Below are 27,362 nucleotides of genomic sequence, written 5' to 3'. Positions count from 1 at the left end.
GACTTTTAACAGTCAGAAGGGTTGTACTCTCGACAGAAACGCCGTCCAAATTCCAGAGCCGCCAAACTAAACAACAAGACCCGCGGAGGACAGCCGATGAGCCGTTGGCGACTGCTGCCCGTTAACGTTGACGATTTCCCCGCATGGGCGAGCACGGCGACAAAAATGGGTTCACATGCGATGAAAATTAAAAGGAGCATGACTTTATCCGAAGGCGACGGCGTTTTTTTTTTGTTTTACGCGGCTGCTTAGCCACGCGCCGATCGAGCCGCGCCGTTCGGGTTAACGGTTCGACGTTTGAGAGAGAGAGAACGGGAGCGAGAGAGACAGACCGAGAGCGCCCCACAAGGTCACGAGCATCGCGCCGCGGCCCTTACCTCTTGTGAATGTCTTCGTGGCGCAATATTTTGTAGATAATCCAATAGAAGATATTGAAGAGGAGGAAGGAAAGAGGGAAGGCTGCTCGAGATATTGTGTCAATTTTCTTGGCCCGGTCGACATACTTCTTCTTGATGGCGTCTGGGTCCTTGGGTGGGATGGAAGAGGGGGGAGGGGCTGAGTTGGCTGCGTTGATTCCCTTGACGGACATGCCGTCGCCCGCCTGAAGGCACTGGCCCATGCCGTACATGTTGAAGCCCCTTCCATCCTCATCCTGGAACACACGGCACACAGTGAGGGGGAATTAACCCTTCGCTGCTTTGCACTGTATGCAAAGGGGGAGAGGGGTTGCCACGGCGAAGGAGAGAGGGGGTTGAAGACATGGCTGTAATATCATCCGTTAGCGTGGTCATGATACCGCGTAGGCTTTCCCGAGCATCCATAATGAAGTTTTTTTTTTTTTTGGGGGGGGGGGGGGTAGATCTGGCAAAATCGCCTGATGAGGCTGGTTGTAATCACCAGTGACAAGTCGTACTCAATTGTAAATGCCGTGCTTTCGCTCTCCAAACACGCCGGTGGTGCTCAACTGGTGACCAATTGGCACGCTTTTTTTCTTCTTGGTTCTTTCGGTAAAGTCATGTAGAATGGAAATAATAAAATAATAAAATAAAACATAATAAAATAATTCTCACAACGTTTCGGCCACAGCTTGCGTTGTGGCCGAAACGTCGTGAGAATGCGTTGTGGCCGAAACGTCGTGAGAATTATTTTATTTTGTTTTATTTTATTATTTTATCATTTCCATTCTATGTGACTTTACCGAAAGAACCAAGAAGATGAATCCCTGCAGTCACGAAAGCTTTAAATCGAAATTTGGCACGCTTTTGTTTACGTGACAAACCTTACTGACCAGGGCTGTGTGGTGGTGGCGGCGGGTTTAACGACAACGTTGAGATTTACGCGATGTAACCCCAAAAAAAACTTTATTATGTGGTCATCACATTTGCACCTCCGGTAGGGTGCGAAAGAAGTTCAACGTACGTAGACACATAGACTCACACACGGAGAGCCACAGACATACACGGTTAGGGGCCGTGATATGGCCCGGCAAAACATCTGCTGCTCCCCCCCCCCCGCCTCATCCCCCCCAGTTGGCACATGACATTAAAGATCCCCGTGGCGTAGCACGCAAGAGCTGGGGAGGTGTCGCGGTCTGAATTCGCCAACATTTTTCAAAACATTTATCCGGCAAATTATTCGATGGGGGTATTTACACCATCAGCGATCGTCAAGTATAATTTACGTCGCAATAACACATGATGATGATATACGGGCAAAAAATAGATTAGGCAGCAAAGGCACGACAGAAAGTGACCGTATCTTTTGCCCGTCAAGATGACGGCACAGTTTTGACCAACATTCCGCGCAGTCTTCATATGCACCAGTTCTGAACGGTCTTACTCCGCGCGAAGCCGATACAGGGATTCCTCTACTTACGAACGAGTTAGGCTCCAGAGGTCTGTTCGTAAGTCGATTTGTTCATAAGTCCAACTTTACTCCTGTCAATACCAAACATGTTGTACAGCATGTGCACTAAGCACAAGGTTTCCTCATCACTTGCGGTTGTGAAGCCCTCGGTAGCCTGCAGCCGTTTGTGCGCCATCTCCGTCCTCTTTGTCAGGGAGATGGGGCACAACTAAAAATATCCTGACCAAACGCAGGTTGGGAACCGCTGAACTAGCAGATGTGATAAGCTTTGGATGGGGATTTGCAATCACATTAACCCTTTCCCATCCCGATGACGTACGTCATGTTAGTTATTCTTCAGATTCCGTTCCCCGATGACGTAAGTGTACGTAATCGGAACCTGCGTCATCAGAACGCAATCGAAAGAAAAGCTCAAATAAAATAACTGTATCGGAAACGTCTTCTGACCTCAAGACGTACCGAGGGCGTGTGGCACAGTTTGGCGCCGGCTATCGTAGAGTGCGGTCGTGTCGCTACGATTCTCTGCGGTTGAGCAACACAGTCTTTAAAAAAATAACGACGCTATGCCTCTCTAAATAAATACAATTTACGTCGAACCACTTGCCCGTTCCGGGACTCAGCGGTGTACGGGACACCCACCCACACCCCGGCAACTTGCAGCAAAGTCTCGGTACGCGAAAAGGGTTAAGAATCCACTGCCGAGCAGAAAGGCAGATGGTGCTCGCCTCAGAGGATGTTGAATGAGGGAGGCGAGCATTGGCATGGCAGTAGCAGCGCGAGGGGTTTCATCAGGGGCACAAATAAAACCCCCCACCTCTGAATGACGACCGAGGTCATTTGGTGTTAAGATACGGTCACAGAACCTCTTCATATTCCTTTTTGTCGCGAAAATTCCATCATTCCCGATGTCACATTCGCATGCCACTTCGACTTCCCCTCGACTGCTCGCGATTTTGCAACATGGCGTCGTGGGGGATGGGCAGAGGTCGCAAGAGGGTTTTGATTCCTTACCCGTACCCGGCCGCACCAGGGTCGCAAATGGGTACCCGTACCCGGCAGGGTATGGGTAGCCGTTCCCTACCCGTACCCGTTACCTACCCGAAATGAGTGACAAACGGCTACTCACCAGTGACGCACGGCCTACCCGTACCCGGCCGCACCAGGGTCGCAAACGGCTACCCATACCCGGCCGGATACGGGTAGCCGGGTATCGGGTAGGGTACAGGTATCGGGTACCCGGTTGCGACCTCTGGGGAGGGGTACTTGCCAATGCGGTCGCGGATTCGTTTTTTATTCCTTCGATCATAGAGAGGGAGCGATCTAAGCCTCAAGTGAGTGCAGGAAGTGAGAGCGACAGCAAAAGCTGCAGCGTGTACACAATTCTTTGGCGCGTGCCGTGACGGGGCAGTGCACGATCCGACCGTGTCCTCGCAGAGCTACATTGGCGTGCGGTTGCCGAACGAACACGTTAATAAGGTCGCGCTCATTACACACACACACACAAAGCGCTTGCCAACAAATGAACCGCAAGACCTCGCTGATCTCGTCAAGGGGCATAAACCGTCATCACGCAAACTCCGGGTCACCCTCGCAGCAGCGGTTTTTGGCTCGGCCATCAAGCGAAGACGGTGGTCACCGCATCGAGCGCTTTCTGATGTGCTTCTGTGGCCGTCTGGAACGCTCTTCCTTCCGATATTAGGAAGCCACTGGAGCTGTGGACTTTAAAATTTTCTATATTGAAAATGAATTTCTTTAGAACAGTTTTTTTGTGTTTAGATTGTTGTCCTTCCCCCGCACCTCCGATTATCATGGTTGACTACGTACGGTGCGAAAGAAGTTCAACATACACACGTATAGAAAAAAGTGATGAGTTTGGCTCAAAGAGTAGAGCAGTTGAATAGACTTGCTCGTCTTCTGACCGTCATCACACCCCCGTCATCATCCAAGGTAAATAAAAGTTGACTATAATTTACAGATATTTTATATTATTTTTTCTATTTTGGTGTACTATTTGTGTGATGATCGATTTGTATTATTGCACAAATTAACTAAGTGTACGAACGTTATGTTTAATACAGTACAAGATTAATGTTATGAAATATTTTCATATTCTCCTGCTGTATGTTCAGTTGGGCACAGGAACCGAATATCCCCTTTTCCCCCCTAATATAAACATCCAATCTACGTGATCAAGGTTTTTTTTTGGGTTAGATCGCATGAATATAAATGCTGTCGTTAATCCCGCCACTACCCGCCACAGCAAATTAGTAAGGTTTGTCACGTAAACAATCATCGGCAAAACGTCGTACTCAAATTGTAAATGTCGTGGGTTCACTCTCCAACACGCCGGTGTGCAGAAATATCACGTTTTGTGTACGTGTCAAACCTTTACTAATTGGCTGTGTCGAGTGGCGGCGGGTTTAACGGCACATTTATATTTTACGCGACCTAACTAAAAAAGAAACCTTCATTATGGAGAATATTGGTCGCGAAAGCCTACGCGTTAAACATCTTAACTAGATTCGCGAATTCTACCTTCGCGCAGTATTTCAAGAACCGAACCCTCGCGGATGTTGAGCCTTCGCCGTGCGACTGTTTGAGGCGGGAAGCTTAATGTTCGTCCTGCCGTACGTGTCGCGAGAACTAGACTCTCCCAACGACGAGAAAGGTAACAACCACTTGGCACACACCGGCGCAATTCATTCCGCGGATGCACCGAATGTCTGAGCGGGATGGCATAAGCAAGCTCGGAAGTTTGAAATGAAACGAGGCCCGAAAAGACGTGGCGATGGTAATGAGCGTGGGGAGGGGGGGGGGGATTTTGACGGGTAAAGGGGTGTGGGATGGATGGTGGCAGGTTGATTGGCAGGCCTCGGAGTGGACAAACTCTTGAGTCGGAAAACCACGGGGAAGACCCGATGACGATGGGATGGCTCCTGAAGCGGACCGTGGATGGTAATGAGGTGGCTGTGGGATCCGGCAGGCGGAAGGAAGTGTGGTGGCCGTCGATGGCATGAGCCACAGTGAACCTCTCGACATTGAAATCCAACACTTGGGCATTGAGCGGAGTTCATGCGAAGCGTGCCCCTTGGGTTGGCAACGAATCTCAGGTCGTGGAAGGGGAATGGCGGACATTGAGCGGTGATGACACCTGACTGCGAATGACCTCCCCGGCGAATAAAATCTGACACGAGAAGCTGCCCGCAGCACCGATAGAGGCCACACAGCCCGACCGAGATCCGTCTTGTTTTGCGATGAGCGAATTGAAACCGATGCAGGGCATATAAACGTTCATGAACACCATTATTATACAAGAGGTGAACTCTAACGTATATGGACACGTGGCTATAAATCACCTCTGAATAAAATAAGCCAATGCAACTCACACTGAACATTTAGCAATTTTAAACTGATCCCACAGTGGGTTTTCCTAAACGTTCGGTTCAACAGCGTGGCTCTGATTGATTAGCGACATTTACATTTTGTACTCGAAATTAAAACACGTTGGCGTCCCCGCCAACGCCGACTGGTTAAAATCTTCCAGAAAAATAACATTCGATCACGGGCCGAAGTGTTTATTACTTGAGATAAAAAAAAAGAAAAATGAAAACGGGGGCCCTCCCGCCGTTCGCAATTAAAAAGTCAGAAAAACAAACGTGGGCTGGCGTGGCGTCGCTGCGACGATTTACGGAGTGGACGCGGAGGGTGAAAAAAGCGTGCGCAGCACGGGAAACTTGATTCGGGCGCGAGGGTGGGAGAGAGTATTGAAATGGCCGCGGTGTCCATTACTCAGAGTGCCAGAAAGCGTGAAAGCGCGCGAGGACGTGCGTCGAAACCTAAACCAGGAGCCTCCCGCGCCGTTCCAACGCGGCGGCCCAATCGGACTGGGGGAAATAAAAAATAATAAATAAATAAAGCGCCCTGAGAAATTTTTTTATTCGCAGAGGAAACTGCACTGCGTCGTCATAAAACGCGCCGGGCGTCGCGGTCGACGCTCGGACGCACGTGAAAATCAAATTTCCGATTTGAATAGTCACGGTTTAAATGAGACGTACGAAATTAAACCCTCTTCATCAAGCCTTGCCGCCGCGTCGATCTCGGGGCTTTTGCTTGCCGATTTGATGCCCCCCCCCCCCCACCACCACCACCCCTCTTGTTCTGTGATAGGTGCATTGTACCGAGCTTGCGACGAGTTGAAATAAAATTATAAAAATATTTATAATTTTTTAAAATTAAAAGAAGACGTACTGTGCGTACGTTCTGTATGAGCGCGCACGCAAAAGCTCGACGCTAAATGGCCGGGCAGCTCTAGAGGTTCCCCGCTTGTCGCTACCGATCGTTACACGCTATGGAGGTGGGGCAGAAGAAACGTTGCAGGGAATATATACTCTTAGTTCTTTCGGTAAAGTCACGTAGGTGAAAAATGAAATAAAAATAAAACAATAAAAGTCACGACGTTTCGGAGGCAACTGAGGACGGAAGCTTGTGTTGCTTGTGTTGCCTCCGAAACGTCGTGATTTTTATTGTTTTATTTTTATTAATTTTAATTTCATTTTTTACCTACGTGACTTTACCGAAAGAACTAAGAGTATGAATCCTTGCAGTCACGAAAGCTTCAAATCTAGAATTAAGTTGCAGGGAATGTCCACAGGATCAACCTCACCAAGCGTTACGGTGGCTAGGAGATATCAGCAACCTCTCCCGATATACAGGAGGTAGTGGGTTCGATCCCATCCCTGGCGCCTGCTGCATATTTGTAGATTGCGTGTTCTCCCCGTGGCCGTGCGGATCTTTCTCCGGGTCCCTCCTGTTTTTTCCCTCCGCATTTAGAATCAATGTGCGTTCAGAGTATTTAGCTGCTGTAAATGTCCACGTGATGATTAGCCACTTCGTTGAGCTATCATTTGTGATCAGCTCGCTTCTGACAAAGAGCTACATATTTCAGTGAAAAAATAAAAATTGTAAAGAAAAAATAGTTTATAGTTGAAATGTGTCTTCTTGGTTCTTTCGGTAAAGTCACGTAGAGGGGAAATAATAAAATAATAAAAATAAAACAATAAAATAATTCTCACGACGTTTCGGCCACAACCGCAAGCAGCCGGCCTCAGGTGAAGAACAGGTCTGTCGGAAAGACAGCGTCATTCAGAAGAACAAGTCTGTCGGAAAGACAGCGTCATTCAGACGCTGTCTTTCCGACAGACCTGTTCTTCACCTGAGGACGGCTGCTTGCGTTGTGGCCGAAACGTCGTGAGAATTATTTTATTATGTTTCATTTTTATTATTTTATTATTTCCCTTCTACGTGACTTTACCGAAAGAACCAAGAAGATGAATCCCTGCAGTCACGAAAGAAGCTTTACATCGAAGTTCAAATGTGGTTCAAGGATTGGCCTCGTCAGCCACCTGCTTACCCACAAACCCTGACCGTCATCGCTGTCCGTGGAGGATCATCATACTCGACTCCGAGAGATCCCAGATAACCAATCCGGTATGCGTAGGATTTGACAACCTTAGTATACCACCTACCCGCCCGACTTACACCACTTCTTGCGAAGCGGTCGCCAAAGGCCGGGTCAAGATTATCGATCAGAGTTAGGCCATCGCTGCGTTCCAATTCCACAGCTGACAACTAAAAAAAATTAATGACCGCTCTGAACTACATCATGAATAAGTAAAGATTCGTTTATAGAGTCGCCCAGACATCGTTCGATACATCCATTATTATAATCTCAAAATGCCGTCAATTACAACTAATTAAAGTAATTAATCGTGCGTTCGCCTCTCGTGGCAGAGATTTACGGGTTCAAATCCAACGGCCGCCCTAGTTACTACCGCGAGTGTAACGACCAAAATACGACGCGCTGGGCCTGTTTCACGCCAGACGTTAAAGATCCCGGTACGTCGTTCGCGAGAAGCAGGCCATCTTTTACCCTTCTATCTGGCAACAAAACTGACACCTTTTGGCGTCATCTGGTCCAACACCATGTGAGACAAGACTCTAAGGAATCAACTTCAAGGACAGTGCACATTATCAGAGTTATGTTTTTTGTTTGCATTATGACTGCAGGTATTGTGGTCTATGCAAACATGACTCCTTGTAAAAAGGTGTCAGTTTTGTTGCCAGATAGAAGGGTAAAAAACCAATTATCATATTTTTACTGGCAAATGAGATTCCAATGGTAAAGCAGGCCATCGTGCGCACTGCCAAGCAGGGTGCAACTTTTCCAAAATTGCCGATATTGCCCACAAATTACTCAATTGGGATTGTACACACAGCAACAATCGAATTGTACATTGAGTGGGTTTCCTCTCCGACACACCGGTCCGCTGTACTAGTAACGAATTGGCCACGTTCTGTTTACGTTACAAACCTTGCTATAATTACTTTAGGTGGTGGTGGGTTCACGACACATTGAAACTAACAAATGACAACAATTCACTGGGTTGCTATGATTATTTCTAACCCCAAAAACCTAATTATGGATAACATTGGTCAGAAAAGCCTACGATGGGATGATGCCATTTTTTTGTCAGCCGGGAGTTTGGTTAGGTCTTGGAACCCGTGGTGGATGCAATGTACTGAGGCTGGACAACGGGGTCTTTAAGCGTGAGATTTCACTACCTTCGTCGATGGAAGCGATTCGGAGTCAGGTTCCTAGAGGCCTTCATCGCAGGTGTCAGTAAGGACGAGAGCCTGGTGTCAGTGCCGGATTAAGCTAGTGTGGGGCCTGTAGCATCTATATATATATGAAAGTGAAATTTGTGAATATGTGTCTGTTCGAAATGTTTAGCATACTTCCCAACATGCAACAAACTTTTAATTTGGCATGTGGGTAGCTTCCCGACTGTACACAATGCAAAAAGTATAAAAATAGACTTTTGTATTTTGGGGGGGGGGGGGGCGCAATAATGGATATATTTTACACGACAAGTAAGCGGTGACGTCACATCTGTGATGTCACCCGCATGCGGCAGCGTCACGCAGTGTGCCTGCTGACGTCACGCATCCCCCACCCCCCCACCCTCCCCGTAGGCCGTGTATTAATCCAAGACAAGAATCCAAGTCTCGGGCGAAGCCGGCTAGTAAAGCTAGTTCGTTATAAAGGGGCACTAAATAAATAAATAAACCACAGAAATATCAAAAGACTCAATTTTTTACTTGCATCGTAAAGTATTTGTATTTTTTCATTTGCTATACAGCCGGATAATACGTCAAATCGCTAACCTTAAACACCCAGGCGTCCATGAAAGTCGGAGGCGGTATAGTACTATAGTAATAGAGCAAGCGCAGAATCACTGAACCGGAATTGATAGCTTGAAAGTATTTAGCGCGGGGCCCTTGAAAGTGCGGGGCCCGTAGCATCTGTGGCTACTTCTGCTACGAGGATAATCCGGCACTGGGCCTAAAGTGTGTAACGTAAGGGTCAGGGGTCGGCAACCAAAGTAACGAGAAGACACATTTTCTTTCGAATTCGGTACAACAACAACAACAACAGAATACGAGACGGCGGGTCCTTGAGCGTTAGCGTGTCACACGAAGCGGCAGGCCCTTAAAAGAGCCACCGCAAGCGGCTCCGGAGCCGGAGGTTTGCCAACCCCGTCGGTGTCGTCTAGGGCCGAACGATTTGGGGAAAATATCTAATTGCGATTTTTCTGACAGATATTGCGATTGAGATTTGATTTGCGATTACGTTTTTTTTTTTAAGTCAAGCTTCAGTTCAATATTCACTGTGTAATAGATTTAAAACGTGTGATGGAGCATTACCACATGATACCATCACAATATGAACTGCTCTATATAATCTAATGCGAGCATGAGAACTTAAAATTTCTAGATTTGAAGCTTTCGTGACTGCAAGGATTCATACTCTAAGGTTTTTTTCGGTAAAGTCACGTAGGTAAAAAATAAATAATCAAAATAAATAATAATAAAATAATAGAAGAAATAATAGAAATAAAATAAGAAATCACTTATTTTATTTCTATTATTTTATTTCCATTATTTTTACCTACGTGACTTTACCGGAAAAAACTTAAAATATATTTATTGCTTCCAACATGTATTTATTAAAATGTTTTACATTGAAATATAACAATCAAACATAGAACAATTGTTAAGTTAAATCAATAAAGTTATAATACTAACAAAAATAAAACAATTCCAATAAGAAAGTTATCGGACTTGTCAAATCGCAAAAAATCGCAGCCTTTGCGATTTGCTAATCGCATTGTTTCAAATCGCTATTTCGATTTGAAATCGATTAACCGTTCAGCCCCTAGTGTCGTCATCGTCATCGTCATCGTACGGTCCGTCCCCAAAGACAATGACCTCTCTTGCATCGGGAGTCAGTAATCCTTCGTCACCTCGCGTTGGCTGTTGCGTTTGATTCCTGCGACTTTCGCTTTTGTGGCTCGCGAGACCAGCGGCGTTTGAACGGCGCATCTTGCTGCATAGGTCACGTGCCCATTGTGCTGTGCACGTGACACTGTAACCACTTCTATAACCTGCATCTCCTGGGCAGTCGTTTCTCCGTGTCATCAAGACGCTGTCTCTCACGCGACCGAGTAGCTTCAGCGCCACTGCTGTCTGTCTCTGGCGATATTTTCTCGTGAATCTACAGGAATTCCACATCTTCTCAAATTTGAGTTAAGTACATCCTTAAAGCGCAAGCACCGATCCCTAGTGAAAAGGGAAAAAATGATAATAATAGGTGTTTTTCCCCTTTTTTCTGGCAACAAAACTGAAACCTATTACAAGGAATCATGTCTGCATTAACCACAATACTTGTGGTCAAAATAAAAAAAAAACTACGCCTTTTGGCGTCTTTTAGTCTAGCACCAATTGAGACGAGGCTCAAAAGAAAGCTGTCCCTAGTGTGGACCAATCAGTTTCAAGGACAATGCAAATATTATCAGAGTGTGTTTGTTGTTGGCATTTTGACCACAAGTATTGTGGTTAATGCAGACATGATTCCTTATAAAAAGGTTTAAGTTGTGTTGCCAGAAAAAAGGGGAAATCCATATTATTATATTTTGGTACTGGTCTAATGATGAAGGAAAACAATGGGTCGACCCATCTTCATGTTCCATACATATGTACGGGATGCTGAGAAGCTAACCCTATTTGGGATTATTTTTTAACCACTTAAGCCCCACTGGGCTATATAGCTCATTTTCAGAAGCTACCTGGCCACAAAATACTCTAAACACACGTTGATTCTAAATGTGGAGGGAAAAAACCAGACGGCCCAAATAAAAATTCACACGACCACAGGGAGAACATGCAAATCCAAATACACAGGTGTCAGGGTCAGGATCGAACCCACGACCTCCTGTATACCAGGCGAGGGAGTTAACATCTCGCCACAGTGGCGGCCTCTCTTATATATCGTATACGTATTAATATACGTACAGGATAGAAAAATATATAAAATTTATACGAAAAAAATATATATCGATTCAGAATTGCATATACAGGCGTCAGGATCCGGATCGAACCAACGACCTCCTGCATACCAGGCGAAGTAGTTAACGTCTCCTAGCCATTGGAACCTCATTTGCCAGTAAAAATATGATAATTGTTTTTTTACCCTTCTATCTGGCAACAAAACTGACACCTTTTTACAAGGAGTCATGTTTGCATAGACCACAATACCTGCAGTCATAATGCAAACAAAAAACATAACTCTGATAATGTGCACTGTCCTTGAAGTTGCGCCTTTTTGTGTCATCTGGTCCAACCCATGTGAGACTAGGCTCTAAGGAAAGCTGTCTTGGGTGTGGACCAATCAACTTCAAGGACAGTGCATACATTATCAGAGTTATGTTTTTAGTTTGCATTATGACTGCAGGTATTGTGGTCTATGCAAACATGACTCCTTGTAAAAAGGTGTCAGTTTTGTTGCCAGATAGAAGGGTAAAAAAACAATTATCATCTCCTAGCCACCTTGGCAACCATCTACGTATTAATAAACGTATGGGATACATGAATATATATAAAATCCGTACGGAAAAAAGAGATCAATCCAGAATTGCAGCAGCGACTCGGTGTTCACGGTTGCACGCACGGTGACGATGCAGCCGCCCACCCCCCCCCTACACCGCTCTCTCCTCTCCCTCTCGAGCGTCGCACGCTCCACTAATGAGCTGGCGCAGCGACGATCCGTAAAACCCCATTACTCAATGAAAACAAAACAACAGACGACAAATAATGGAAAACAAAAAAAAAAGCAACGGCGTAAATTTAACATTTCGCAGTGCAGCAGAAAAAGGGCCCAGCGCGCTCGCAAATACGGTGGAATTATCCGCAGCAACAACAACAACAACATTGCAAGCCGGCTCCCGTGTCTCTTTTGGTTCCATTAGCCGCATCAATTCACACGGGCCACCCGGAGTTGAGAGCGGTCAGCCGCCGAACTGGCAAGCGGACAGAGACCCGATCAATCATCATCCCTCTCCCCCACGTCGCCCGACCGATCGCCTACTCTGCAGCCCTTTAATTAAAAAAATGGGTAATTAAAGGTAAACCACTCGAGCGTCGCCTCTTGAGAATTTGCAGGGCCACGTCGGCGAGAGAAATATACGACGAGGGGCACGTTCACACGGCAGGGCACGGCGCGGCACGGCGCGGCTCGCTAATATCCCCTGGCAATCGGTCCACTTCTAGATTTGAGGCTTTCGTGAATGCAAGGATTCATACTCCCAGGTTTTTTTTCAGTAAAGTCACGTAAGTAAAAATAAATAAATTATAAAAGATTTATTATTAAAAATAATATAAGAAATAATAGAAATAAAATAATAAATCACGACGTTTCGGAGGCAACACAAGCTTCCAGCAGGGCACGGCACGGCACGGAGCGGCTCGCTAATATCCCCTGGCAATCGGTCCACTTCTAGATTTGAGGCTTTCGTGACTGCAAGGATTCATACTCCCAGGTTTTTTTTCGGTAAAGTCAGGTAGGTAAAAAATAAAATAAAAATTAATAAAAGTAATAATTGAAATAAAATAAATAATAAATCACGACGTTTCGGAGGCAACACAAGTCTTCGTCATCAGGTGGGAACGTCACAGCCAGATTTACTGTATCAAGAGACTTGTGTTGCCTCCGAAACGTCGTGATTTATTATTTTATTTCTATTATTACTTTTATTAATTTTAATTTTATTTTTTACCTACCTGACTTTACCGAAAAAAAACCTGGGAGTAGGATACATTGGCTTACATTTGAATAACCGTCTGGCTACGCATTGGCTAAATAAAAATCACGACGTTTCGGAGGCAACGCAAGCTTCCGTCTTCAAGTGGAACCGTCACAGCACGATTGCTGTGACTTTACCGAAAAAACCTAAGCGTATGAATCCGTCCACTCCTTCGCCACGCTCACACAACATTTCTGGACAAAGAACATTTAATCTGAGTGTTTATGGGGAGTTTTTTTTCAATTCGTAAGCGCGTGTGTGCGCGTGTAATCCCATTACGAGAGAGTGTGTCCTTTGCGAAAGAAAAAAAACGCGGCAGCACATTCGGCGAAACAAACAAAACATTACGTTAAAAATAAAAACCTGGCACCGTCAAAATGATCGGTGGCTGCAAATGAAATGGGACGCAGAGTCGCAGCTTGCGAGCGAGGCGACCCGCGTACTTCCACGCAGAGCCGCAGCTGCGTTCACGAAACAAAACGTCCCCCCGACTGACATTGACGCGCCCAGGAGCCAAAGCAGCAAAGGCTGCTTGGGAGTAAAAACAAGAGGCAATTGTCTTTACTCGCAGTGTGTGTTCATATGTGAAAAAAATATTAACTTTTCGATCTAAAGCTTTCGTGACTGCAGGGATTCATCTTCTTGGTTCTTTCGGTAGAGTCACGTAGAATGGAAATAATAATAAAAATAAAAAAATAATAAAATAATTCTCACGACGTTTCGGCCACAACGCAAGCAGCCGTCCTCAGGTGGAGAACAAGTCTGTCGAGAAGACAGAGTCTGTTCTCCACCTGAGAAAAATATTAACGTGAAAATATTTTTTTTCGATTCAAATATTTCACCTGGACCAGCCCTCTCGAGGCTTATAATTAAAACTAAACTATCAACCTATTTTATTTCTATTTTACCAGCTAACATGGCTCTCTTTTTACAGAAGCAAGCTGACTATCACAAATGATAGCTGAACCAAGTGGCTTGTTATTTTATCGATTAAAATATTTCACACTGGATAAATTGAAAAAAAAACCTCCTTGAGATGTACGTCTGTGCGTACGTTGAACTTCTTTCGCACCGTACGTAATCAACCGTGCCAATCGGAGGTGCGGGAAATCGTCATTAAAAGAACCCGGAATGCAACGTGGATTTAAAAAGGAGGCGGGGGGGGGAATAAAAAAAACAGCAGATGACATCAAAATTCGTTGTTTCAAACGAACACTTTTAGACTCGTTCTCCGCTGCCAGTACGAGATGCATTCGACAAAAGCGACGACTTCTCCCACGCTCGCTTGAAACAGCGGTCACCCGCATCGCTCAACAGCAGCAGCAGCAGAGCAGTTCAACACACACACACAGCAGTTCAACACACACACAGCGGTTCAACACACACACACAGTGTGTTCCACACACACACACAGCAGTTCAACACACACACACAGCAGTTCAACACACACACACAGCAGTTCAACAAACACACACACAGCAGTTCAACACACACACACAGTAGTTCAACACACACACACACACAGTAGTTCACCACACACACACACACAGCAGTTCAACACACACACAGCAGTTCAACACACACACACACAGTAGTTCAACACACACACAGCAATTCAACACACACACAGCAATTCAACACACACACACACAGCAGTTCAACACACACACAACACAGTAGTTCAACACACACACAACACAGTAGTTCAACACACACACACACATCAGTTCAACACACACACAGCAGTTCAACACACATATTCAGTAGTTCAACACACACACAACACAGTAGTTCAACACACACACATCAGTTCAACACACACACAGCAGTTCAACACACACACACACACACAGCAGTTCAACACACACACACAGCAGTTCAACACACACACACACCAGTTCAACACACACACACACACAGTTCAACACACACACACACAGTAGTTCAACACACACACACAGCAGTTCAACACACACACACCAGTTCAACACACACACAGAGCAGTTCAACACACACACAGCAGTTCAACACACACACACACACACAGCAGTTCAACACACACACACACAGTAGTTCAACACACACACACACACAGCAGTTCAACACACACACAGCAGTTCAACACACACCCACACAGTAGTTCAACACACACACACAGCAGTTCACACACACACACACACAGTAGTTCAACACACACACACACAGCAGTTCAACACACACACACACAGCAGTTCAACACACACACACACAGCAGTTCAACACACACACACAGCAGTTCAACACACACACACACAGCAGTTGAACACACACACACAATAGTTCAACACACACACACACAACAGTTCAACACACACACACACACAGCAGTTCAACACACACACACAGTAGTTCAACACACACACACACACACAGTAGTTCAACACACACACACATCAGTTCAACACACACACACACACAGTAGTTCAACACACACAACAGTTCAACACACACACAACAGTTCAACACACACACACAGCAGTTCAACACACACACACACACACAGTAGTTCAACACACACACACAGCAGTTCAACACACACACACACAGTAGTTCAACACACACACACACACACAGCAGTTCAACACACACACACAGCAGTTCAACACACACACACACAGTAGTTCAACACACACACACATCAGTTCAACACACACACACACAGTAGCTCAACACACACACACAGCAGTTCAACACACACACACACACAGTTCAACACACACACACACAGCAGTTCAACACACATACACAGCAGTTCAACACACACACACACAGCAGTTCAACACACAAAGCAGGTCAACACACACACAGCAGTTCAACACACACACAGCAGTTCAGCACACATTCACACCAGTTCAACACACAAACAGCAGTTCAACACACACACACAGCGGTTCAACACACACACAGCGGTTCAACACACACACAGCGGTTCAACACACACACAGCAGTTCAACACACACACACAGCTGTTCAACACACACACACACAGCAGCAGTTCAACACACACACACACACAGCAGTTCAACACACACACACACACAGCAGTTCAGCACACACACAGCAGTTCAACACACACACAGCTGTTCAACACACACACACACAGCAGAAGTTCAACACACACACACACACAGCAGTTCAACACACACACACACACACAGCAGATCAACACACACACACACAGCTGTTCAACACACACACACACAGCTGTTCAACACACACACAACACAGCAGTTCAACACACACACAACACAGCAGTTCAAAACACACACACAACACAGCAGTTCAACACACACACACACAGCAGTTCAACACACACACACACAGTAGTTCAACACACACACACACACAGCAGTTCAACACACACACACAGCAGTTCAACACACACACACACACAGTAGTTCAACACACACACACACAGTAGTTCAACACACACACACACATCAGTTCAACACACACACACACACAGCAGTTCAACACACACACACAGTAGTTCAACACACACACACAGCAGTTCAACACACACACACACAGCAGTTCAACACACACACACAGTAGTTCAACACACACACACACAGCTGTTCAACACACACACAGTAGTTCAACACACACACAGTAGTTCAACACACACACACAGCAGTTCAACACACACACACAGCAGTTCAACACACACACACAGTAGTTCAACACACACACACACAGCAGTTCAACACACACACAGTAGTTCAACACACACACACACAGTAGTTCAACACACACACACACAGTTCAACACACACACACCACACACATACAGCAGTTCAACACACACACACAGCAGTTCAACACACACACACCACACACATACAGCAGTTCAACACACACACACAGCAGTTCAACACACACACACACAGCAGTTCAACACACACACACACAGCAGTTCAACACACACACACACACACAGTCGCCCACATCGCTCACTACTCACGCCGCCACGCCCCCAAGATACGGCAAGTACTTGGAACAGAAGGTCAGGGTTCAAAAGAAGCTGGTGGCTCAGTGGGCTTTACCTGGTAAGGTAGAATTAATTGAAATTTTATTTGGAAATTTTTTTGTCAGTGATTTGTGTTTCCATTTCCTCTACTTTGCACTCCTGTCGTGATTTTTATTATCACTACACGCTTTTCATTAACTCACTCTCTCTGTTGTTGTATCCTCAAATCTTATAATTAAATTTGTACCCACTTCCCAATGTGGTATCGACTGCAAACTTGGTGTACTTATGTCATACTCGTGACAATACTATATTCTAACATTAAAAATAAATGGCATGTATTTTTTAACATTACTTTTTATATGTTATGTTTCGGCTTGGGTCTAATTGTCCACGCTCAACTCACGTTGGCTGTAAATCACCACGGCCTCTAATGTTATGCCAAGCTTCGGGGACACTTCCTGGAGTCGTGGAGTTCTTCCATTACTAGGACGCTACATTTCGATGTAAAGCTTTCGTGACTGCAGGGATTCATCTTCTCGGTTCTTTCGGTAAAGTCACGTAGAAGGGAAATAATAAAATAATAAAAATAAAACATTCTAAAATAATTCTCAAAGCTTTCGTGACTGCAGGGATTCATCTTCTCGGTTCTTTCGGTAAAGTCACGTAGAAGGGGAATTATTTTAATATGTTTTATTTTTATTATTTTATTACTTCCCTTCTACGTGACTTTACCGAAAGAACCAAGAAGATAGTACGGTACATTTCATTAAAGCGTGTTTTTAAGAAAGTTTCTTTTTTAATATTACTTATTACACTGGTGGTTGTTGCAGCGTTCTTACCCGCCCCTATTGGACATCTCTGAAAAAGAGCTTCATAGCTCATCGGATTCCTCGAGTATAAATAAAGATTCTGATTTTAAATCGGAGCAAAAATCAACATTTACAATTCGAAAACTCAAATTAATTCGTCGTGGATTTACTCTCCCAACACAGTGTGCTGAAGGGGTCACTCATTTGCAAGTTTTGTTTACGTGACGAACCTTACTAATTGGCCGTGCCGAGTGGTGGCGGGTTTAACAACACATTAATATTTCAGCCATCTAACCCAAAAAAACCTTTACTTTGAATATTGGTGGCAAAAGCCTCCTACGTGTTAAACTGTCATTTACCGACTTCTTCTTGGTTCTTTCGGTAAAGTCACGTAGAAGGGAAGTAATAAAATAATAAAAATAAAACATAATAAAATACAATTCGCACGACGTTTCGGCCACAACGCAAGCAGCCGTCCTCAGGTGAAGAACAGGTCTGTCGGGGAGACAGCGTCTGAATGACGTCTGAATGACGCTGTCTCCCCAGCAGACCTGTTCTTCACCTGAGGACGGCTGCTTGCGTTGTGGCCGAAACGTCGTGCGAATTGTATTTTATTATGTTTTATTTTTATTATTTTATTACTTCCCTTCTACGTGACTTTACCGAAAGAAACCAAGAAGATGAATCCCTGCAGTCACGAAAGCTTTAAATCGAAATTTACCGACTTAATTCTCTGTAGTTCTTAATATTCACAAGTGTACGGCACGATTGTTTCTCCCCGACACTGTCCGTCTGTGTTCCCCACGATTCTTTTACAGCGCCATCGGCGGTATTCCATTCTTTAAACTACGAGGCAAATACATTTTTATTTTACCAGGTACGGCCCACTGAGCTACTAAAAATCTATTTTTCAGAAGCGACCTGGCCACAAATGATCACTCAACGAAGTCGCTTATCAAAGCGTGGAAATGTATAGTGGCCAAGTACTCTAAACGCGTGATGTTGATTCTAAATTCGGAGGGAAAAACAAGAGGACCCGGAGAAAAATCCACACGATCACGGGAAGAGAGACACGCAAACTCCAAATATATAGCCGTCAGAGTCGAGAAAGAACCATCCCCTTCTCGGGATGCCGGTGAAGTCAAGAAGAAGTTTTATTTTTGCCTAAAGACGGGGGGCGCCTTTTCTGGCGCAAGAATCTGCCACCCAAAGCACCATCCCGGCGAAGTCCGGCTTCTCGCATTCACCGTCTAGCGTCCACCATCCACCGTCCCATATCCACCGTCCCATGTCCACCTTCCCATGTCCACCTTCCCATGTCCACCGTTCCATGTCCACCGTTCCATATCCACCGTTCCATGTCCACCTTCCCATGTCCACCGTTCCATGTCCACCGTTCCATGTCCACCGTTCCATGTCCACCGTTCCCCATCCACCATCCCCTGTCCACCGTCCCATATCCACCATCCCATATCCACCGTCCCCTTTCTACCATCCCCCGTCCACCATCCCATATCCACCATCCCATATCCACCGTCCCCCGTCCACCATCCCATATCCACCGTCCCCTTTCCACCATCCCCCGTCCACCATCCCCTATCCACTGTCCCCTTTCCACCATCCCATATCCACCATCCCATATCCACCGTCCCCTTTCCACCATCCCCTATCCACCATCCCATATCCACCATCCCCTTTCCACCATCCCCTATCCACCATCCCATATCCACCGTCCCCTTTCCACCATCCCCCGTCCACCATCCCATATCCACCGTCCCCTTTCCACCATCTCCCGTCCACCATCCCCCGTCCACCATCCCATATCCACCGTCCCCTTTCCACCATCCCATATCCACCGTCCCCTTTCCACCGTTCCCCTTTCCACCGTTCCCCGTCCACCATCCCATATCCACCATCCCATATCCACCATCCCCTTTCCACCGTTCCCCATCCACCATCCCTCGTCCACCATCCCATATCCACCGTCCCCTTTCCACCATGCCCCGTCCACCATCCCATATCCACCGTCCCCTGTCCACTGTTCCCCATCCACCATGCCCCGTCCACCATCCCATATCCACCGACCTCTTTCCACCATGCCCCGTCCACCATCCCATATCTATCCATCTCCCATCCAGCGTCCCATATCCACCGTCCCCTTTCCACCATGCCCCATCCACCATCCCATATCCACCGTCCCCTTTCCACCATGCCCCATCCAGCGTCCCGCGTCCCGGTGCAGCGTCCCCCCCCCACCGCCCCGCTCACCGGATTCCTCCTCTTGCGGCGGCGAATACGCAGCATCTCCTTGTGCTGGCGAGACACGAAGTTGACGGCAGCGTACTCCAGCAGCGCCGAGAACACAAACAGCAGGCACACGGCCATCCAGATGTCGATGGCCTTCACGTACGACACCTGCACGCACGCGCGCGACGTGGGAGAGGGGGGGACAGGGGAAGGGCGTCGTGCAATGAACGCGCGCACCTTATCCGCCGCTCGGAACTACACGACGCGCGGTTGAACGTGGAGCAATATTATTGACGGTTTTGCGGTGTCGGATCGTGTCGCGTAAGTGTAGGCGCGTCCTACTGCCCACCTCCACCCGACGCGGCCGATCAAGCAAGGGTTTGCCGCGCGAACAAAACGTGCAAATTTGTTACGACACTATTCATACTCTTTGGTTCTTTCGGTAAAGTCACGTAGGTAATAAAAAATAATAATAGTAAAAAAATTAAAATAAAATACAAAATAAAATAAATTAAATCACGACGTTTCGGGCGCAACACAAGTGCTCGTCATCAGGTGGGACCACCACAGCCAGAAGCAACTGCTGGAATGGGTAAGAGAGCTACAGTGAAACAAGACGCTATATAAATCAGAGGGGGGGGGGGGAGCCACGGAGGAGATACGGAGGGGGGGGGGGGTTGCGTAGTGCGGGGCGACACTATTCCCTCGTTATTCGCGAACTTGCTATCCGCGATTTAGGCTGACCGCGAATCGCATCTGGAACTCTACACGACGACTGTTGCATCAAGAGAGACAGAGGGAAAGAAATCGAAGCGAGATAAAGTGACGAGAGATAAAGTGACGAGAGATAAAGTGATGAGATTAAGTGATGAGATGAAGTGATGAGAGATAAAGTGACGAGAGATAAAGTGGTGAGAGATAAAGTGATGAGAGATAAAGTGACGAGAGATAAAGTGATGAGAGATAAAGTGACGAGGGAGAATGTGATGCGAGAAGAGGTTTCCTATGATAAGTTCCATCTATTTAATAGCTTATTTACGTATTTATTTCACGTAATTCATTAAAAAGATGGTTTGTCGTAGGCCAACATCATCCGCAAAATTTGCGTCTCTGCAACGTATCCGCCGTCGCGAATGTCGCTTGCACTTCAGCACCCCTGGTTGTGTTCAGAGAGCAAACCCCACAAAAAAAAATTACGTCACGCGATTTTGGACAATTTTTTACCCCCCCCCCCCTCCTCGTCACACGGCGTAACAAAAAGTCAGACCCCCCCCCCCCTCAAATATGACGTCACAAAGCTCTGCCCCCCCCCCCCCCAAACCATATCTCCATTTTGAAAAAAAAAACATGCTTGAAATCGCTTTAAACTATTGTCATTCTAGTGCATATTTAATGTGGCGCTGCACTCTGATGTTGTAGGAGAAAACATTTATTAAAAAGTCAATTGAATTAAGTAGAACGTGTTGTCCATATTTATTTAAAGTTGCGCATTTTAATGTGACGTCACATTTCTCTAACCCCCCCCCCCCCCCCTTGTCACACATGGTCACAAATGTCTAACCGCCCCCCCACCCCCCCAGGTGCGTGACGTCATTAATGGACGGCCCCTAAAAGGCGCTTCACGTCGTCGCTGGCGACTACGGCAACCAGCGTCGTCGTCAACGGGCGACTGCCAGAATCGCGACGTTTCCTCGTGTCAACGTGCGCACATTGAGCTTCTTTCACACCGCACATAGCCAACCGTGCTACTCGGAGGTGCGGTGGAAGGACAACAATAAACACAAATAGAGCAAGGCGATGTCATCACTGTGCACCTATCCCTACCTGTATATTCATTCATTTTACCAGGTAAGGCCCACTGAGCTATTAGCTTCTTTTCGCAGAAGCGACCTGGCCACAACTGACATCTCAACGAAGGGGCTCATCCTTGTCATGTGGACATTTGAACCTGATGGCGGTGACCCCGGGGTCCCATAAGCCGCCGGCTCTCGCATGAACTGCGTTGCGACGTCGTTTTACGTCTGTTGAAGGCGAGCGATACGGCGATCTATTCCTCTCGACGAGCTCTACACGATGCGCTGATCAAAGTTACAAAGTTTTATTTCTTCTGCGCATTCGTCCTAGCTGCTGCGCTCGGACGACATGACAACAGAATGATCCGCGCCAGGTGGGTCGGAGTCGCCAAAAATAAATTCGTTAATTACGATTTTGACCGGAGAAAAAAATCCACGCGACCATGGGGGGAACACGCCAACTCCAAATATATAGCATGCGTCAGGATCAGGATCGAACCCACGACCTCCTGCGTGGCAGGCGAGGGAGATAACACCTCGCCACCGTGGCACCTCTTGGAAGAAGGGTACATGGAAGAAGCCGGGCAGTGACAGACTCAATGATGGCTGTAGTGCTGAATAATAGTACATATTCAACCGGTTTAAAGACATAAATACAGGGCCCAGAACCTCTGGGACAACCATCTTGTTAATTGCATGAGATCCCCCTGAATTACCAAGTGCAGATCTTTAATTCCCCATGTGTTAGCCACTACCACCCAACCCTCCACCTGTTCCGCACCCCTCATTGGAATCCCGTCAAGGGACATAAGCCATCGTCACGCGAATTCCGATCATCCTCGCAGTAGCAGCGGCTTTTGGCTCAGCCATCGAACAAAGATGGTGGTCACCGCATCGCGGTGCTTTCAGACGCGCTCATATCGGAAGGGAATGCTCTTCCCTTCCGATATGAGGAAGCCATTGGAGATATGCACTTTTAAATAATCTCGGGGTGGTGAACGTCCGGCCCGGGGGGCCGTATAAGGCCCGCAAAATCATTTTGTCTGGCCCTGCCCAGGCAACCGCACGACTGGAAATTCAATAAATCTAGCAGCTTTTTTCATAGCAACATAAATTTTATTTTGTATGGCCCGCGAATGATGTTATGCCCTTGGCAGAACAAAGGCAACCGTTTTCTTGAGCACTGCTTTTTGTTTTTGCTATCCTACGTGCGGCGCGAAAGAAGTTCAACATACTTACATACTGCCCATAGACTCAACACTGCCCATAGACTCAACACTACCCATAGACTCAACACTGCCCATAGACTCAACACTGCCCATAGACTCAACACTACCCATAGACTAACACTGCCCATAGAGTGAACACTGCCCATAGACTAACACTACCCATAGACTTACACTACCCATAGACTCAACATTACCCATAGACTCAACGCTGCCCATAGACTCAACACAAGCCATAGGCTCAATACTGAACCTACCATACAAGAGGAAAATGGCCAATTCCAAGGATAGGCTCTGTAATTAAGGACCTGTACGAGCTGTTACGCCGGACAGGAGGTTTCTTGTTTGAAGTGTGCCGTGTGTCGGAAAACGCGAACATTTTAATTTGAAGTATTTTTTTTTTCGTTTTGTTAAAAGCTTGCAGTTATTTTACTGCGATTTTCTTTTTTTATATTACATTTTCAATAAAACCTCAGTGAAACAATCAGATCAAATTTCTCATACGCCTAACACGTCAGGAAGGATACACACAAGCTACCGATCATCCGAAATGTAATCGAAACCAACCAAACCTTCAGCAATGTCAACAATTCGCGTCAACAATTGACACCACCACCACCATCATCATCAACACAACACTGGCAATTGCGAAAACAGCCTCGCTAAGTTTGTTTGTAACAGCATGCAATCCCCCTACGTCCCGTGCTCGCAATTAACACCGAGCGATGACAGACGTTTGAAATTCGCGGATAAAAAGGCGCAAAATAGCTGAGTCTGCGGGGATGCTAATTAAACTCAACCTGGGACGCGCGCACAAATGGATTGCCTCTGCTGCTGCTGCTGCTGCAGCCGTCATCAGCAGACACAGCTTCTAAATGACCTGGCATCTAATTGCTCCCAAGAGCAGCTCTCGTTAACCCCGCCAGTAGTACAAGCACTAACCCACCGAGGGTGGAGTTGCGAACACTCAATTGGCTAATGATGACCCTCCCACGGCACAGATGACTCTGCCCCCCCCCCACATCCGAGATGGAGGGTTGCTTGAACGGCACCGGCCGCTTTAGCGGAATTTTTCCAAAGTCTGACGCTGTTTAAATGTCAATGCGTGCGCTCGTAAACTGGCGAACCGTAATGATTGAGAGTTCAAGTGGCTGTGCATATTCCTTTGGTTCTTTCAGTAAAGTCACGTAGATTGAAGATAAAATTAATAAAAAATTTAAAAAAAATTACAATTTAAAACGACGTTTTGATCACAACACAAGCGGGTCGTCATCAGGCGGAGATGATGACCCTCTTTTAATTTTTTTATTATATATTTTTTATAAATTTTTCTATCTACGCGACTTTACCGAAAGAACCAAAGGAATATGAATTCCTGCAGTCACGAAATTTTAAAGTCAAAATTTGACCGTACGTAACTTGCGTGACGGTTCATGCAAAAGCGAACCGCATTAACTGACTGCATCTGCCGTCGCGTTCAGCGCAAGCCGACAGCCCTGCCGTTAATAGCCGCCGTCACCCATTGGTCAGCTGCCAAGGGGGTTAATTGCTGTCGAGTTCAGACGGCGACCTCGACGCGCGATTAGCTGCCTGCCTGGGGCTCGCTGGATTCGTGGGGCGTGAGCGGAATGCGCCGATTGGCTGAATGGGATGAACGGCTCAGGCCGGAGAAATTTAAGAGCGAATTGGGGGGAGGGGGAGGGGGGCAGAGGAGACCCATTGGAGGATGGAGGGAGGGATTGACTGGCTGAACGGAAATATTCGGTCTGGAAGGTTTAAGAAGCCATGGTTGGCTACGTACGGTGCGAAAGAAGTTCAGCATACATGTGTACAACTACGCGGCCGAGGCATGTGAGCTTGCAGGATCATTGCTGTTATTATTGCTGCTGCACAGCGATTATCGATCTGGAGCGATACCTCGTTTAACTGTGATTAAGATGCGTTCCTGACAAGTGCCGCGTTGGGCGAAAACGCGTTAGGCGAGAACAATTCCCCCGTAAGAAACGATGTAAAAGATACGCACACGCAGTGAGATGCATATATTTGTGTGTGTTGAACGTCTTTCGCACCGTACGTAGTCAGCCGTGCTAATCGGAGGTGCAGTGTTGAGTCTATGGGCAGTGTTGAGTCTATGGGCAGTGTTGAGTCTATGGTGCAGTGTTGAGTCTATGGGCAGTGTTGAGTCTATGGGTAGTGTTGAGTCTATGGGCAGTGTTGAGTCTATGGTGCAGTGTTGAGTCTATGGTGCAGTGTTGAGTCTATGGGTAGTGTTGAGTCTATGGGCAGTGTTGAGTCTATGGGCAGTGTTGAGTCTATGGGCAGTGTTAGTCTATGGGCAGTGTTGAGTCTATGGGCAGTGTTAGTCTATGGGTAGTGTTGAGTTTATGGGCAGTGTTGAGTCTATGGGCAGTGTTAGTCTATGGACAATGTTGAGTCTATGGGTAGTGTTGAGTCTATAAGCAGTGTTGAGTCTATGGGCAGTGTTGAGTCTATGGGCAGAAATTAATATTCTTGTTTCTTTCGGTAAAGTCACATCTACGTGACTTTACCGAAAGAACCAAGAATATGAATTCCTGCAGTCACGAAAGTTTAAAGTCTAAATTTACATTGAAATCCTTTCGCACGTGCGTAGTCAACAGTGCTAATCGGAGGTGTGGGCCTGTGATGTGGCAACGTGGGCACAGGCCACAGGCTACGGCCCTTCCAATTTGTCCAGGCAGATGTTACGAACGCAATAGGGGAGTTATTTTTTGCCACATGTGACGACATGGCACTTTTGAATGTAAGTTTTCAAAAGCTTAAGCACTTTAAATAATGGATTAGCAAAAAACAAAAACAACAACAGAAATTTGTAAATTAATAATGAAGCATCGAGAGGTGGAGGGAAAAACAAATCCGACAAAATGAATGTTGCAAGCTGCGTTTAAAATCATGAATAATCAATAGTTTATTTGAAGACAAAATAGCCCATCGACTTGAAAGCAAATGTATTTGGTTTTTCACATCCCATAAGACACACGGCCTTCTGGGAGTGCGTCAATTTCAGCAGCACTGGTGCAACAACACAAGCAAACCTTGAATCGGTTTCCGACAGTCAGTGCCTCATCAGCAGAGTCAGGCTTGCTTGATCCTGGTGAGCTATCATATATTATAGGCGAATTGCCCGATGATGCTGGATGCAATTACCAGCGAAACGTCGTACTACTCAAAAATTGTAAACGATGTTGATTCACTCTTCAACACACCGGTGGGCTAAAGTAGTGAACTATTTGTCTTTTGTCAACGTGACACGTTTTTGCTGATTGGCCGTGTCGGGTGGTGGAGGGTTACGACACATTTATAAATAACGCGATCTAACCCAAAAAACTTTATTATGCACAGTTCCTATGATCACTGTTACATTGCTTTTATAGCTTTAGTTTGGTGATTTCGAAAACGTTTTGGTTTAGCCATGTTTGTTTGTTGTAGTACAGAGTAAGACTGATGACTTTAATCTAAATTGTCTTATGGTTGTTATTGTTTGACTTGCATCCCACTGGGATTTTTGCACACAGCGTTGATATACGGTGGCTTTTTCTGGAAGACTTTGCTGATTTTTCCTGGATTTTTCTGTTTGCACTTAGTCACTTTAAGATGTTTCTTGTTCATGTTTTTGTTTGTTGCGGTTGCACCCGATTCAAGAGCCGAATGGCTCACAGGGCTACACCTAATAAATGAAACTGAAAACTAACAAAAGTGAAAGATATGGGTCCCAGTTTAATACAAAACTCAATAATACGCAACACGATATAATCACCAGCGTCATCCAATTAGCATGGTTGGCTAAGTACGGTACAAAAGAAGTTCAACATTTACATACATACAACGATGTCAATGATTAGGATCTTTTTATAATATAGAGCATCCTGGCCTACAAACATCTGGCAAGTCAGCAGCATTGGTTCAAGGAGGCCTGCTCTACATTTCCACGTGATAAGCCACTTTACTGAGCTATCAATTGTGGCCAGGTCGTTTCTGAAGAACAGCTGTATGAGGTCAATGGGCCTTACCTGGTAAAAAAAAAACAGTTATCTTCTTGGTCGTTTCGGTAAAGTCACGTAGAATAGAAATAATAAAATAATAAACATAAAACATAATAAAATAATTCTCACGACGTTTCGGCCACAACACAAGCAGCCGTCCTCAGGTGAAGAACAGGTCTGTCGGCTGCT

General features: G+C 46.0%; 1 protein-coding gene across 1 annotated transcript in view; it reads right to left on the bottom strand.

Annotated features, from left to right (window-relative positions):
• Positions 1-373: 373 nt before the first annotated feature.
• Positions 374-27,362, bottom strand: part of LOC144736311 (glycine receptor subunit alphaZ1-like) — a 174,056-nt gene continuing 147,067 nt past the window's right edge. Inside the window, exons 9-11 of the mRNA XM_078618959.1 lie at positions 20,154-20,300; positions 10,521-10,523; positions 374-652 (exon numbers count right to left, since the gene is read on the bottom strand). Of these exons, the coding sequence (XP_078475085.1) occupies positions 374-652; positions 10,521-10,523; positions 20,154-20,300 (429 nt within the window). The remainder of the gene's footprint in view (positions 653-10,520; positions 10,524-20,153; positions 20,301-27,362) is intronic.

The sequence above is a fragment of the Lampetra planeri genome, chromosome 60, assembly GCF_965212315.1.
Source record: "Lampetra planeri chromosome 60, kcLamPlan1.2.h2, whole genome shotgun sequence".
In the NCBI taxonomy this organism is placed as follows: domain Eukaryota; kingdom Metazoa; phylum Chordata; class Hyperoartia; order Petromyzontiformes; family Petromyzontidae; genus Lampetra; species Lampetra planeri.
The sequence above is the reverse complement of the archived record's forward strand: the minus strand, read 5'-3'. Positions and strand labels throughout refer to the sequence as shown.